At 40.9% G+C, this 14,991-nt stretch overlaps 1 protein-coding gene across 3 annotated transcripts in view; it reads left to right on the top strand.

The window, feature by feature from the left end:
- The window catches only part of TANGO6 (transport and golgi organization 6 homolog), a 190,640-nt gene that overhangs the window by 57,181 nt on the left and 118,468 nt on the right, over window positions 1-14,991 (top strand). For 2 of the 3 annotated variants that reach the window (XM_047834686.1, XM_047834684.1), the window contains exons 10-12: window positions 542-674; window positions 3,101-3,289; window positions 10,757-10,891. In XM_047834686.1, the coding sequence (XP_047690642.1) occupies window positions 542-674; window positions 3,101-3,289; window positions 10,757-10,891 (457 nt within the window). The remainder of the gene's footprint in view (window positions 1-541; window positions 675-3,100; window positions 3,290-10,756; window positions 10,892-14,991) is intronic. The other variant, XM_047834685.1, reaches the window with a different exon arrangement.

Genomic DNA, 14,991 nt, shown 5'->3' with positions numbered 1-14,991 from the left:
TTGGACGCTTAACTGACTTACCACCCAGGCGCCCCCTGAACATCTATTCTAAAAGCCACTTCCTTCATGAATCTTTTCCCCACTTAGCATATGTTATGTAGGACACGGCATCCTCCCTTCTGAGAATAAATACCTTTTCAGCATGGGGAAAGAGGAAAATAATTTACCAAAGTTTTGATATCTTTCTAGTGATTTACCATACGAAGATGCCATGTTACTTTAAATTAAAAAAATTTTTTTAATGTTTATTTAGTTTTGAGAGAGAGACAGAAAGACAGAGCACTAGTGGGGGAGGAGCAGAACGAGAGGAAGACACAGAATCCAAAGTGGGCTCAGTCCCTGAGCTGTCAGCACATAGCCCAACGTGGGGCTCAAACCCATGAACCATGAGGTCATGACCTGAGCCAAAGCTGGAGGCTTAACTAAGTGAGCCACCCAGGCGCCCCGATACCATGTTACTTCAGAAGATTTTTGTTGAGCTTCAAAAAAAACCAAAATCTCTGGGTGACACTGCCAAGATCAATCTTTCCCCATGTTGCAGTGACGAAGATGAGGATGAAGCCTTGTACCAGAAGGTGTCCTCAGAGCAGTGCCGGGTTGAGCACCTTGGGGACTTGTTATCCCACTGCCAGGAGTGTGGTTTGGCTGGTGACTTCTTCATCTTCTGCTTGCAGGTAAGAACTACGCATGGTAAGGACATGGTCAGCTTGATTTCAGGGCAATACCAGGATCCCCTTCAGATTTTCAGGGCCATCGTAATTTTAGCCCCTTAAATTCAGGTCCTAATCTAACAGAAATAATAAGAGGATGTAAGAGCAGTTTATTGTTTAGTAGCCTTTGGGTTGGTAAAAAGAGAAAAAAACTTACCTTCAGCAGAACACATATGATCTAACTATTTTCCGAGGTAATCTGCCCTGAGCTTTTAGAGATGACCAAAGCATAGCTATTGATCTATGAAAGGGTTAATCTTTGCTCTGTGTTGACAGTAAGAACTCTTTTGAAGTTAATAGCAGGTTTTACAGTTATGGAGTAATCCCTTATCCTTTCTGACTGTTGTTTTGTCAGATATTTGGGAAGGAGATTTAGCAGTCCTGCCTTTCTCGTTTCGTTTTGTAACCACCTGAAACCTTCTCCAGGTCTGTTTGTAGTGCTGATGGTTGTGCTTCCTCTTGCTCTAATCTCTGACGGCAACTTGTACCCCATATTGTACTCCTTACTTGCACTGTTTGAGACTGTAAACAAAGTGATCTCTGATTCTCTGTCCTCCCGTGTTGCCTTCTCCATTATTTTCCCTAAGTAAAGTGTCTATTCTAAGAGAATGTCTCTGGAGTTTAAGGTTGGTGTGGTTATGGGGGAATGCAAGGAGAGAATCAGGACTAACACACTCCTAGAACTTGAAGTAGGGGCCACTTTTTTGGTGCTTTTCTCAACTCCTATATTCACATTCTTTCCCTTTACCTAGCCACTCTTTGTGTGTGTGTGTGTGTGTGTGTGTGTGTGTGTGTGTGTGTGTGTGTGAAGTTTATTTATTTTGAGAGAGAGAGAGGGAGAGAGAATCCCAAGGAGGCTCCACTCTCTGCACTGAGCCTGACACAGGGCTCAATCCCACGACCATGAGATCATGACCTGATCCAAAATCAAGAGTTGGACGTTCAACCGACTAAGCCACCCAGGTGTTCCTCAGCCACTCATTGTAAATAACATTCCAAGAAGATGTGCTCTTAATTGGAGAATTAAAAAAAAAATTGTTTAAAAACAAAAATCAAAGGGCTTTGCTATAAACCAGGGTTTCTACACCTTGATACTATTGGCATTTGGGACTGGATAATTTTTTGTTGGGAGGCGGGGGACTTCCTGTGCTTTCTTGCAGGATGTTTAGTAGCATCCCTGACCTCTATCCACTAGATGTATCACTCCCCAATTACGACATCCAAAAATGTCCTCACACATTGCTAAATGCCCCCTGGGGAGCAGAATTTCCCAGGCAGTTAGGAACCCATTGCTCTAAACTGTCAGTTACTTTGGTAAAGCATTAATTGTTAAGGAACTTAAGGTTTCCCCTTCCCAAGGAAATTGATGATGTAAAGTATAGGGGAAGAGCCTATAAAACCCACAGCAGTGAATTGTCTATTAGTAGAGATTTAGTTCTAAATATCTTAGGGGAGAAGGTACTAAAAGCATTTAATAATCCCTAGAAAGGGTTTGGAAATGTTATTTGGCTTGAGGTCTCAGTTCAATAGGGCTAGTGGTAGACGTCATTAAAAATACTGATAAAGTAAGTCTGTCAAACTAGTTCTCTTTGTATATGTAGGTTTTTTTTATTATGACGTTTAAAATTTTTTCTTTTAAACAAAGGGGTCTTTTTTTTTACAAAATGTTTATTCATTTTTGAGAGAGAGAGACAGAGAGAGCACTAGTGGGGGTGGGGGAAAGAGAGAGAGGAAGACGCAGAATCCAAAGCAGGCTTCAGGCTCCGAGCTGTCAGCACAGAGCCCAGTGCACGGCCTGAAGTCACGAACCGTGAGATCATGACCTGAGCCGCAGTCGGACACGCAACCGACTGAGCCACCCAGGTGCCCCTTAAATTTTTTTTTTAATGTTTTATTTATCTTTGAGACAGAGAGCGTGAGTGAGGGAGGGACAGAGAGAGGGAAACAGAAGATCCGAAGTGGACTCCGCTCTGACAGCAGCAAGCCCAATATGGGACTCAAAGTCATAAACCACAAGATCATGACCTGAGCCACCCAGGCACCCCTTATTATGAAGTTTTAAATCTTTATATACATGATATCATAATACACATATTATTGTACAACTTCCATTTTTCATTCAACACTGTTTTTGAGGCCTCTCTCTTTTGATTTCCATATATACCTGGTTTATTTATTTCAACTGCTACAGTATAGTAGATATAGTTTATTTATCCATTCTTTTATTCCTAGACATTTATTTGTTTCCAGATTTTCACTATTACAAATAATGCTGCAATGAACATAGACTAGATCTTTAAACATACACTTGAAACAGTTTTCCCACTGTTTGTGAAGCCCTTGTTTCTAACAGACTTTTTCTTCACTCTTTCTTCTCTTCCACGCTATAGGAACTGACTCATGTGGCCGTGGAAAATGAGACAGAGTTAAAAACAAAACCCTTCTCCAGCAAAAGCGTCTTGGAGTTAGAGCAGCACCAAACTCTTGTGGAAGGCCAGGGCCAGAAGCTGCTGGTTCTACAGCTGTTGGCCGTTCTGTGCGAGAGGATGTCTGAGCAGATATTCACAAATATCACTCAGGTCAGTGGCTGCCACATTCCAGATCCCAGGCTGGTAGTATTTGTTTCTTTTGGTTTCTTTACATGCTTTCCCAAAAATGTTAAAAAAAAAAAATGTTGCCCAGAGTATGGTTTGATAACACCTGCCTCAGTGTTACCTGGAATGCTGCTTAAACATGCAGATTACTGAGCCCACAGCAGATTGACAGGATCAACGCTTTGAGAGATTCTGGGAGCTGGCATGTCCAACAAGCTCCTGAGGTGATTCTCATGCACAGAAAGCTCTGAGAATTGTTGTAAACCTTTATGTGTTGTATCACAGGGTTTTCAAGTTTGGGGACGAATACGATTCTCTGAGTCTTTTTCAAAATACGAATGCCTGGCCCACTTGTAGAGATTCTGATTCAGCATGTCTGCATTAATGCCTGGGCATCTGTATTTTTTTAGGCTTCATAGATGATTCTAATGTGTATAAAATATTGAGCATGATTCCAACACTTAAAATAAAAAAAATTTTAATGTTTATTTTGAGAGAGAGAGAGAGCAGGGGAGGTGCAGAGAGAGAGAGGGAGACACAGAATCTGAAACAGGCTCCAGGCTCTGAGCTGTCAGCACAGAGCCCAATGTGGGGCTCGAGCCCATGAACCACGAATTCATGAACTGAGCCAAAGTCAGATGTTTAACTGACTGAGCCACCTAGGCACCCCTATAAAACTTAAATTTGAAAAAAAAATTGCTAATGATAATAAGATCACTTTAAATTTTATAGGTCTACCTAACAGCCTATCTCCACAACATCCTATGAAGTTTTAAGATGTTTTTTTTTAAATGTTTCAAGGGTAGTGTAACTATGTGAATCAGTGCCTGAATTGTATTGGCTCAGAGATTATGTTTACCAGCTTTTTTAAAAATAGGAAATAAAAGGAGTGCCTGGCTGACCCAGTCAGTAGAGCGTGTGACTCTTGATCTCAAGGTGATGAGTTCGGGCCCCACACTGGGCATGGAGCCTACTTAAATAGAAAAAAAAAATTTTTTTTAAAGAAATAAAAGTAATAAAGTGTAGGCAGTGCAGTCACCATATTTTACCATTATTACAGAATTAGTTGTTCCTCTGCTGGTGAATAGTCAGTTGTAAGATGGTATGATTGTCACGCTTAAATCTGATTCTTCAGCTCTTTGTACCGTCCTCATTGTCATCTGCCTTCGGGTGTTGCTAAGCAGCATTTCACTATAGCTCCTGCTGAGAAAATTTGCAGCTGTCTGTCAGCTCCAACTTATCATGCCTGTTTAATGAGAATTATGTTCATGATTTCTTTCTTGGCTTCCTCTTCCTTCAGTTCACCGATCCTGTGTTACCCATTAGGGTGATTTGTTTCTCCTGTGTTTGTATCAGCTCCCTAAAGACTTTTTCACCCAGATCCTACGTTTTTGTCTCAAGATGCTAGTTGGAAGGGAAAATGGCCTGAATACTCTATTACTTGAGCTTTTGCACTTAGCTCCCTTTGCTTCTAATTAAGGAACAGTGGTTTCAGGCTGATACAAAAGTGATTTGTCCCATTAAATTATCCTTCAGCTAAGGTTAAAATGTATCAAGACGAAAAGAACCACACACACAAAAAATTACACTTAGTAGTTTTACTGCTAGTGGTAATTTTAGTATTTATTTTGAAATATACACACATATGGATAAGTTATAAATAATACTTGTTATAAGTAATTTTGTTAATATCATTAGAAACCAAGATTTTCACTATGAGAAAAAAAGTTATGAATATAAAATCAAAGGAAAGATCACTATAATATTGAATTTCAGTTGGAAGTATTAGTATGAACTCACAGGTTTTTCTTTTTTAGTATATGTGCTGCCGAAGCGAGCACACAGGTTTTTCTTTTTAAAAAATAGATATTTCCTTGCTCATTCCACTGTCCATGTCAAGAAGTAGACAACCTAGCAGCAATAAACATCCTTAGTGCCAGATTATGGTTTCTAAGTATCATGTCCTGCGGAAAGAACAGAAAGCTCATTGGATTAAAGGTTCATTCAAGGTCTAGGGCAGGTATTGTACACTCTAAGCCTCAGGGCATCTTGTTGTACCTGAATAAAAGGAAGATATTTGAGATTAATGAAGTCATGTGAGTAGCACTCAGGAGCCAACGTGAAAGATCTCCTACTGGCCATAGTTAGGGCATTTTGAGCATTACAAAGAATAATGACTGCAATGGATTGAAACACATCAAAGTTATAAAAACCTGAGTCCCCTCCCCCCCCCCCCGCCCCCGAAAAATCCCTTTTGAGTATCTTTGGAAGTCGCTAGGACATCAACTCATTATTTTGTAAATTGATAAATAAAAGGAAAGATCGTAAAGCATGTATCTTGCCTTTTCTGTCAGCACTGTATTTCAATGTAACCAAAATAGTCGATGAACGAAAAATTTTCTTTCTGTAAGAATCACAGCTAAAATATTCCAAAAGAGACCTACAAATTTATATTTTGCAATCTTCTAATGAAATAATGGATCTAGGTGGTAATCAATGTCTGCTGAAACTATTAGGGGTACGGTATAATGAATGTAATTAGGTCAAATACATCCAAAACAACTGATGGTTTTTTCCCCAGCATTTTATTGTGAAAACCTTCAAATCTGAAAGAATTTTATAATGAATACCTATAGACCCATCACCTAGCATTTTATTATATTTGCTTTAGCACATATTTATCTACATTTCCACCTCTCTATCCTCCTTCTAATTTTTGGTGGATTTCAGGGTTAATGTAGATAGTGGTTTATGTTCCCCTAAATATTTCAGCATGGAGTGATTCATCTTAACATCACCAGAAGTAGGTAAGCAGACACGATGTGTTCTCCTAATGTAATGAAATAGGAAGTATGTGGCACCACCTGAGAAGGGTTCTTCCCCCAAAAAGCAAACAAACAAAACCCCACAATCAAGCAAACAAAAACTAAAAAACCAAAGTCCATAAAATGTGGACCTGAATCTAACCAAGGAAACTCGGGGTACAGGAGCAAGTTAGTGCCATAAGGAAGCAAAATCAGCCAGTTCCAGAATGTGTGAGACATTGTACACTACAAATGATCCAGTTTCTTCACCAAATAAATGGCATAGAAAAGATGCAGGGCTTCTCTAGCTTAGAAGGGGCTTAAGAGACACCTCAACCAAATGCAGTGTGTGGATTCTCATTCAAACATACCGGTTGCTATGAGGACATTTTTGCAACAGTCATGGGCCAAGTAATAGAAGGTATTAAGGAATTTTTATTGATTATAATCATGGTATGGTAGTTGTGTGTGTGTGTGTGTGTGTGTGTGTGTGTGTGTGTGCATGTGTGTGTGTGTGTGTGTGTGTGTTTAAGATTTTATTTTTTAAGAATCTCTACACCCAACTTGAGGCTCTAACTTAACCACCCTGAGATCAAGAGTCGCATGCTCTACCGACTAAGCCAACCAGGCACCCCTGATGTGGTGGTTATGTTAACAAAACAAAGCAAAACAAAACACCTCCTTGTTAGAAATGTGTATTAAAGTATTTATGGCTAAAAGATTAAAAATTCAATAAAATGTGTTGGCAGATGATGTACAAGAAGATAGAGAGAGAACTGAGGCATTCAGTGGTCTTTGTACAGATACAGTGCCCCGCACCAACTCCCAAATTCCTTCATTCCACAAATATTTACTGAAGGCCTACTATGTGCCACCTACACTTCTAGGTACGAGGGACACAGCAGTGAACAACACACATATCTATCCTCATGGGATCACATGCACTTGGGGGAGAGAGACAACAAACAAGCAGAAGCACACAGAATGTTAGATGGTGATAATTCCAGGGAGAAAAATCAAAGAAAGGGGATGTAGAGGCCATGTGGTAAGTAGAGTGGTTGTGGAGAGCCTCACTGAGAAAATGACTTTTGAGCCAAGATCTGGAAGCGGGGAAGGAGGGAGCCAGGGAGATACTGCAGGGAAGAGTGTTCCAGCTAAGTATGGACGGCTTAGCAAGAAGGCCAGTGTAAATAGAATGGAATGAGCAAGATTTCCTTTTTTCTGCCCTTTCAGAAAATCACCACCCTTTACACCTTTCTGTATTTGGATTGCTGTACTTGGCACAGTAGAAGTGGTTTATATGATCGTTCTTTCTCATATGTTAAAAACACTTCTAACATAAGTTAACGCATGCTCATTGTAAAAGCATTTAAACCACAAGGAAGCGCAAAATTTAAGTATGGACTTCTGATTAAAGATAGTATATTGAACGCACGTGTTTATGTGCTCCTTCTGGAAACCACAGGGGCCAACAGAGCAGGAGAGGAGAGATAGCAGATAAAAGAGAATAACACCATTTGGAAACTGGAAAATAATAGCTGATTTAGCAACTCAGAAAACTTAAGTGCCTGCAGGGGAGAAGTCAAGAAGGAAAGCACTATACCTCAATAAAGCTGTTAATATTTTATTTAGGGAAATAAAAAGCTACTTCTGCTTGCAGAACAGTAGAAAGACTGGAGGTGCTAGATTAAGCTGTAAAGATAGAGCTGAATTTAGAGCTTAAAACAGGTTGAAAGGCTCTGCAAGCTTCGGTAGACTCCTGGATTCCTTCCTCAACTTTGTGCAGACACCTCCCCTCCTTAGCAGAAGACTGGAGGAATATTCTTGGGCGACGTTGAACTTGGGTGGCGGCAGGAAACTGAAAAAGCAGAGGATTAGGTTGTTGTCTGCAGACTCAACAGCGAGGCCTCAGCCCGCTTCCACTCGGCTGCCAGAATGCCGGCAGCAGGTTTATACAGCTCCAGGGGGTGATCGGGAGGTTAAGAGAGTTAATATCTGTAATGTGTTCAGAACAGTACCTGGTACATAGTAAATGCTTTATGTTCTTGTTAAACACCTAAACTATTAAAAGTGGCTGCCTCTGTAGAGCCATAGACAGGGAGAAATGCGGTAGGGCACTGCTATTTTCCATTATAAACTTGCAGGAATATTCGGCTTTTTAGATGATGTAACTTCACAAAAATGCTTAAGTAGAAAGTAAAAACCTCTCCTCCTCTCCACAACGTATGTGAATTCTAGAACACGCTTCCATTTCTTACCTATCTTTGTGGCTGGTAGCCCCACCGGTCACAGGAAATGAGTAGAAGCAGGGAGGAGCTGTTGTCCAAATGGGAAATGGGTATGGCGGTTTTGCTGTTACAAGAAAAAAGCTTGAAGGGCACTTCAGGGGTGACAATAACAGCTGGCTATCAAATTGCAATTAACAGCTCCCAGGTATTTTGTTTTTTGTTTTTTGTGGGTTTTTTTTTTTTATTTTTTTTCAACGTTTATTTATTTTTGGGACAGAGAGAGACAGAGCATGAACGGGGGAGGGGCAGAGAGAGAGAGGGAGACACAGAATCGGAAACAGGCTCCAGGCTCTGAGCCATCAGCCCAGAGCCCGACGCGGGGCTGGAACTCACGGACCGCGAGATCGTGACCTGGCTGAAGTCGGACGCTTAACCGACTGCGCCACCCAGGCGCCCCTGTGGGTTTTTTTTTTTTACATGTATACAAACATCGTTTCTTTTTTTTTCTTCCTATGTTTATTTATTAAACATATTAAATAATTTTTTTTATGTTTATTTATTTATTTTTTGAGAGAGAGATGGGGAGAGAGAGCAAGCTGAGGAGGGGCAGAGAGAGAGGGAGAGAGAAATCCCAAGCAGTTTCTGCGCTGTCAACACAGAGCCCGATGTGGGGTTCTGACTCACGAACTTGTGAGATCATGACTTGAGCTGAAGTGAAGAGTTGAATGCTTAACCAACTGCACCACCAAGGCACCCCTATTTGTCCATTATGAGAAAGACAGAGAGAGAGGGACAGAGGTAATGAGTGGGGGAGGAGTAGAGACAGGGAAAGAGCAAGAATCCCAAGCAGGCTTCATGCTGTCAGCGCAGAGCCTGATGCAGGGCTTGAACCCACGAGCTGTGAGATCGTGACTTGAGCCAAAATCAAGAGTCAGACGTTTAACTGACTCAGCCACCCAGGTGCCCCCATAGTTTCTTTCTTGACAAAAATAAGATCATACTACTTGTTTTGTGGCGTCTAAAAAAAAAAAAAGAAGAAAAAATGTATAGCAAAGAGGGACTTACAAAAAGCGGAAAGTCTAGATAGTTCTATTCCAGCAAGTTAACAATACATTTGTGCTGAAGCAGAAGCTTCCCATAATCAAGGGGTGCTTTAGGAAACTCTTCAGAGACAAAATAGGTGACCCAAGTGTTTTCTCTAGAAATGTAGCATTTTCTCTAGAAAGGCCAGTGTCTGTAACTTCTAATATCAGTAAAGTCTCAGGCTTGAGAGAGTGGTGAAAATTGCCACAACCAGCATTTGTTCATTTCAGTAAGTGGAACTTTTAATAACCTTTCTAGTTTCCTGCCTTGCTCCAAAGACAAGTGTTAACAAGCCATTCTCCTTACTTTAAGCTTGCAATAAAGACTCTAGCCTAGCATGTGATTTGCCCAGAGAATTAAATATGCAAGCTTGCATGGTATTTAGAGGCTTATTATGACCTATGTCAGCTGTACCACTTTCAAAATGATTTTTCCCTTTTGAGCCATTAATCCTAAATATGTGTGTGTGTGTGCGTGCATGCACATGTGTATGTGCGCAAGCACGGATGTGTGTATGATCACTTTTATTCAAAGGTATTTCTACTTAAGGTGATTAATACAAGTGCTGCTAAAATGAAGTTGACCAAATTAATTCCATTTAAAGCTTAATTGTTAGCCAAATGCTGTATAAAATCTTATATATGAATGATCTGAATCCTTTAAAAATATTTGATACTTAAAAAAATGACGCTGGATCATTTGTATTGATTGTTTGAGGACTCTATTCTAGATAATACTGAATGCCTTTTCCCCCATTCTCTGCTATTGGAATCAGACCTTCATAACTGGGTTGGGGCAGGGGAGTCCTTGAGGAAGCCTCATTAGGAGAAGCAGATTTAGGACCCTTTAAGATGGTCAGAAAGTCTCAATTTATTTTTCATTTTAATTTCCTGGCAAAATTCATGAAAAGTCAAGGAAGTTGGATTAGTATATTAAAACATTTGGGAAAGTGTAAATGGGCTTTCTCATTTATTGACTGTATGGGCTTGAGCAGCTCACAGATTCTTCATCAAAAAATGAGGACGGGGGCATCTGGGCTGGCTCAGTCAGTAGAGCATGTGTCTCTTGATCGTGGGGCTGTGAGTTCAAGACCCACATTGAGGGTAGAGTTTACCTTAGGAAAAAAAAATGAGGACAGAAACACTGACCTCCTAGAGCTGACGTGAGATGTGGGTGATACTGTGCATGTAAGACACTGAGCACCATGCCTGTTCTTGCAGGTTCTTGCCTTCATGTGTTGATGAGGAAGAAGGTGAGGATGTGGACATAGGATGCAAAGAGGATTTTGAGATTCTTTTTCTTATTCCTCACTGATTCTAAATTCTATTTCTGTGTAGGTTGTGGACTTTGTTGCAGCAACCCTGCAGCGAGCGTGTGCAAGCTTGGCCCACCAGGCAGAGAGCACCGTGGAATCGCAGACGCTGAGCATGTCCATGGGGCTGGTGGCTGTCATGCTGGGAGGAGCTGTTCAGGTGAGTGGCACACATGAGCCCCACCTGGACAGAGGGAGGAGAGAAGAGGAAAGAGAGAAACCTCTTGCTTCCCTTCTCACCCTTGTGAGAAAACAGAATGAGGCTGCGCTCAGGAGGACTAGGATAAACATGTCAGGTTGCTAATGAGAATGCTCCCCAAAGCAGAGGACGAGAAGATTGTACCACTTCCACCCCGTCCCCTGCTCAGACTTCACTGTCAGAAGAGCAGGGCCCTTTCTGACCTGGCACAAGCTCGATTTGGAAATACCTGGCACAGTGTTTTGCATCTGTGGCGAATGCTAGGTTTTCTGCCCCTTTCTCCGAGGGCTCTCCAAAACTCAGCCCTTGTCCCCACTGCTGTAGTTGGGGGAAAACTTGGATAACCTCCTGATTGCTTAGGACTCCCATCTGTTTGGAATAGTTCTGTTTTAGCACAGGATCCATTGTTCAACCCACATCATGTGGCCTGTAAAAGTTTTTGTGTCCCATGCATGTATCTTTTATATACTTAGTTTGTAATTTTTAAATTCATTCACTTGAAAAATATTTATTGCTTACCGCTTTGGCCAGACACTGAGCTAAGGGTCTGGGAATACTGCCATGGACAAAGCAAACGTGGTCCCTACCCTCATGAAGCTTACAGCCAGTGAGGGAGTCAGACACTAAATAACTCTTCAGAAGATATACTTAGAATTGAATGAAGTGCCTGAAAAGAAAAGAGGAGGGTATCAAGAGAACATAACATCTAGCCTAGGCTGGGAAAGTTTCTACCGAGAAGTAGAAGTTTGAGCTAAGATTTGAACAGTGAATAGGAGCTTGGGAGTGTGCGGGGTGCAGATGGAGGAAAGTCATTAAAAGACAACATCACATACAAAGTCTGGGAAGCAGAAAAGAGCCTGGTATATTTAAACACTAACAGAAGCCAGTGTGTAGCTGAGTTACAGAGACCGAGAGTCAGAGGAGTGCCGGACAAGAAGGGAGGTGGGCATGTGTGTATGTTAGGAGACTGTAAGAAGGCAGAATAAGCTTGATGCGAATGTAATGAAATCTGACCCAAAATCAGACAGGTCATGACTCGTAGCAATGAGCGGAGAACCCTCTGGGAATGGATTTTTTAATATGAAGATTCAAATCTGATACTGATTTGTGATATATTAGAATTGTGTCCTTTCAAAGCTTGTCCTTAAGGGGAAGAGGAATTTTATTTGGGTCTGTTGTTAATGTGAAGCCCATTTCTTGGTAGATGTACTTAGCACTCCAAATTTTATATTTTTCATGTACTTTGAAGAAAACATTTTTGGTTCATTTTCTGAAGTCCTAATATATCCCTGACATTAAATTGTCAAGGAGGGGTTCATCAGTGGACTAGTTTTTATTAAGTTGCATTATTGGATTTGGTTGGCCTGATTGGTTTTTGTTTTTCTGGTTGAATATTAAGAATAGTCTTTGTTTCCATAAGTTGAGAGTATGGTCTTTATGCTTTTCTTTTCTCTTACTTAACACCTATAATTTTGTACCACGTCCCAAATGGAAAATAGAACGCAGATATTTCCATTTTCCTTTCTAGAAGCCCGTTGTTTGGAGACTGGCTATGTAAATTAGTCATGTTTTAAGGACGATTCACCTAGCTGATGCAAATGTACATCCTTTACCTGTCTCTGCCCTTCCATGAGCCATCCTGACTCACTGATGACATTCTGGATTCCTCTGACTTTGTATTTAGTTAAGTGAACATAAACACGTCACCCTGTACTTTTGCCCTAGATCTCTTAATTTTTTTTTCTGTTTGACTCATGGATTCATAAGGGGCTTCTATAGTAATTCTGGGTTTTCTGTCTTTGTAATAGAAAAAAAAATCATGATTCTTAATTATGTTTTCAGATGGTCATTGTCAGGCTAGGACTTTTGCTTCAGAGTCTAGATTATACTAAATCAATCTCTGATTAGAGTTCATTGTTTTAGCTGATGAAACAGAATCTAACAGCATTTAAACTTTTCTTTCTTTCCTTTCTAATTTATGTAATTAAGATGATTATTAGAGCACGGTATCTAGGAAGAGGAGTCAATTTAGAGAAAGTGTAGGTCTAAGACTGCTAACAAGACAAGTGTAATTCCAAACTCATTTTCTAAATTTCAAGGTTGGTCGTCAGTAAAAGTGTGATGTTGGTAAAGTTTCTTGATGATGTTTCAGGGCCCGTGTCCCCTATAGCACCACTGCATGGAGCTGATCTGAGCTTGGAGGGTCAGGGTGGTGGGGCTGGGACTCAAACCCGAATACTGAGGTCTCATACCATATTTTCTGAGAGTATCATAGAGTGAACTCGCTCAAGAAATATTTATTGGGGCACCTGGGTGGCTCAGTCGGTTAAGCATCCGACTTCGGCTCAGGCCATGATCTCATGGTTGGTGGGTTTAAGCCCCATATTGGGCTCCACCCTGACAGTATGGAGCCTGCTTGGGATTCTCTGTCTCCTTCTCTTTCTGCCCCTCCCTTGCTCTCTCTGTCTGTCAAAGATAAATAAACTTTAAAAAAAGACTTCTATTTATCATGTGCCTCTTTGCCCTCATGGAGGTTACCTTCTAGTGGCTGTGGTAAATCCGATGAATTCTTAAGTTTTTGAAAAAAGATTCATATTAGTATCTTTATGTGCGGCTTATTATAAAACAGGGCATACTGCATGCTGACTTAGAACCAAAATTAAAATACCACTTGTAAATAAATTCAGTGACACAGATGAGAACTGGACATGTTAACTATTCAGCAAAGTATCTGGAGAAACATAGGTGATATATAGAAATGAGTACCCAAAGAATACACATAAATATTTTATGGAATTAGGTCAGCATTTTATTGCTGGAAGAAACCCTCAGATTCTCCCAAAGTAGTGATTCTCACTGGAGCAGAGTAAGGCCGGATGAGGAGACGTATGCCCCTTAGGCTAGCTTTGTAGAGCCTCCTGTGGGGCTTTTTCAGTGTATGCATGCTGTCCTCTGGCTGCCACTTTGGTCCTCATATGCTTCCCTTAGCAGGTGTGCTCCCTCCCACCACTCCATACCCCCAATCCCACCCCTGCCAGTCCATTCCCCAGTTCTTAAATTTGAAAGCTTGCAGAAATTCAGAACAACTTACCATCTAACTGGTTCACTCTTGACGCCCTGAAATAAATCATAGAGGTGGGCTGACAGAGCTCTGCCCATTCCACTCCTGAAGCCTTCCAGAGATCCTGGAAGAGAGGCAGCCAGATAAAGGAATCTGTCACTCACCTGCGGGCTGCTCCTTCAGGCCTCAGGCCTTCTACACAGAATTTTGAAGTCTGGATATGAGATCTGTGATGAGAAGCAGTGACAGGAGTAGAAATGAGGGCTTTATGTTTAATTCTCAACTTTGATATGGCCTCCGGTGACCCTTGAAAAATAATTCATAATTACTTAGTGGTTCCGTTTTCTCATCTATCAATTAAGTGAATATTACTTTATACCTCAACATTTTTTTGAACATCTGTGAACAAAATAGTTGGCACCTGTAGTCTTAGATTTCCCTAATTATTCGCATAGTGGGAAATCTGTAGGCTTATGAAACTGAAGGAATGCATAACTTTAATTGCCTTGTAAACTATTTGATTCAGAATCCACCTACACCTATGGTGATTAGGGAAGTTACTCGCTCAAATAAGATGAATCCAACAATGACTAAGAAGCTTGAAAACTGGAAGAAAAGATGGTTGGGTATTTTATTAATAGACTCTTTTTTAGAGCAGTTTTAGGTGCACAGCAAAATTGAGCAGGAGTTACACAAATTTCCCATAGACCTTCTGCCCCAGAGAGCACGGCATCCCCCACTATCAGCATTCTGCCCTGGCATGATCCATTTATTACGTCTTTGATTCTGCATTGACACATTATCACTCATGGCCTACAGTTTACATTACGGTTTACTCTTGGTGCTGAACACTTCTATGGGTTTTGACAAATGTGTAATGACACGCATCTATTATTATGATATTGTTTACACAATAGTTTCACTGCCTTTAAAATTCTTTGTGCTCTGCCTCTTCACCCTTCTCTCCCCTCAGCCCCTGACAACCACTGATCTTTTTACT

Source organism: Prionailurus viverrinus, chromosome E2, assembly GCF_022837055.1.
Source record: "Prionailurus viverrinus isolate Anna chromosome E2, UM_Priviv_1.0, whole genome shotgun sequence".
Lineage (NCBI taxonomy): Eukaryota > Metazoa > Chordata > Mammalia > Carnivora > Felidae > Prionailurus > Prionailurus viverrinus.
This window is presented reverse-complemented; position numbering and strand designations above follow the sequence as displayed.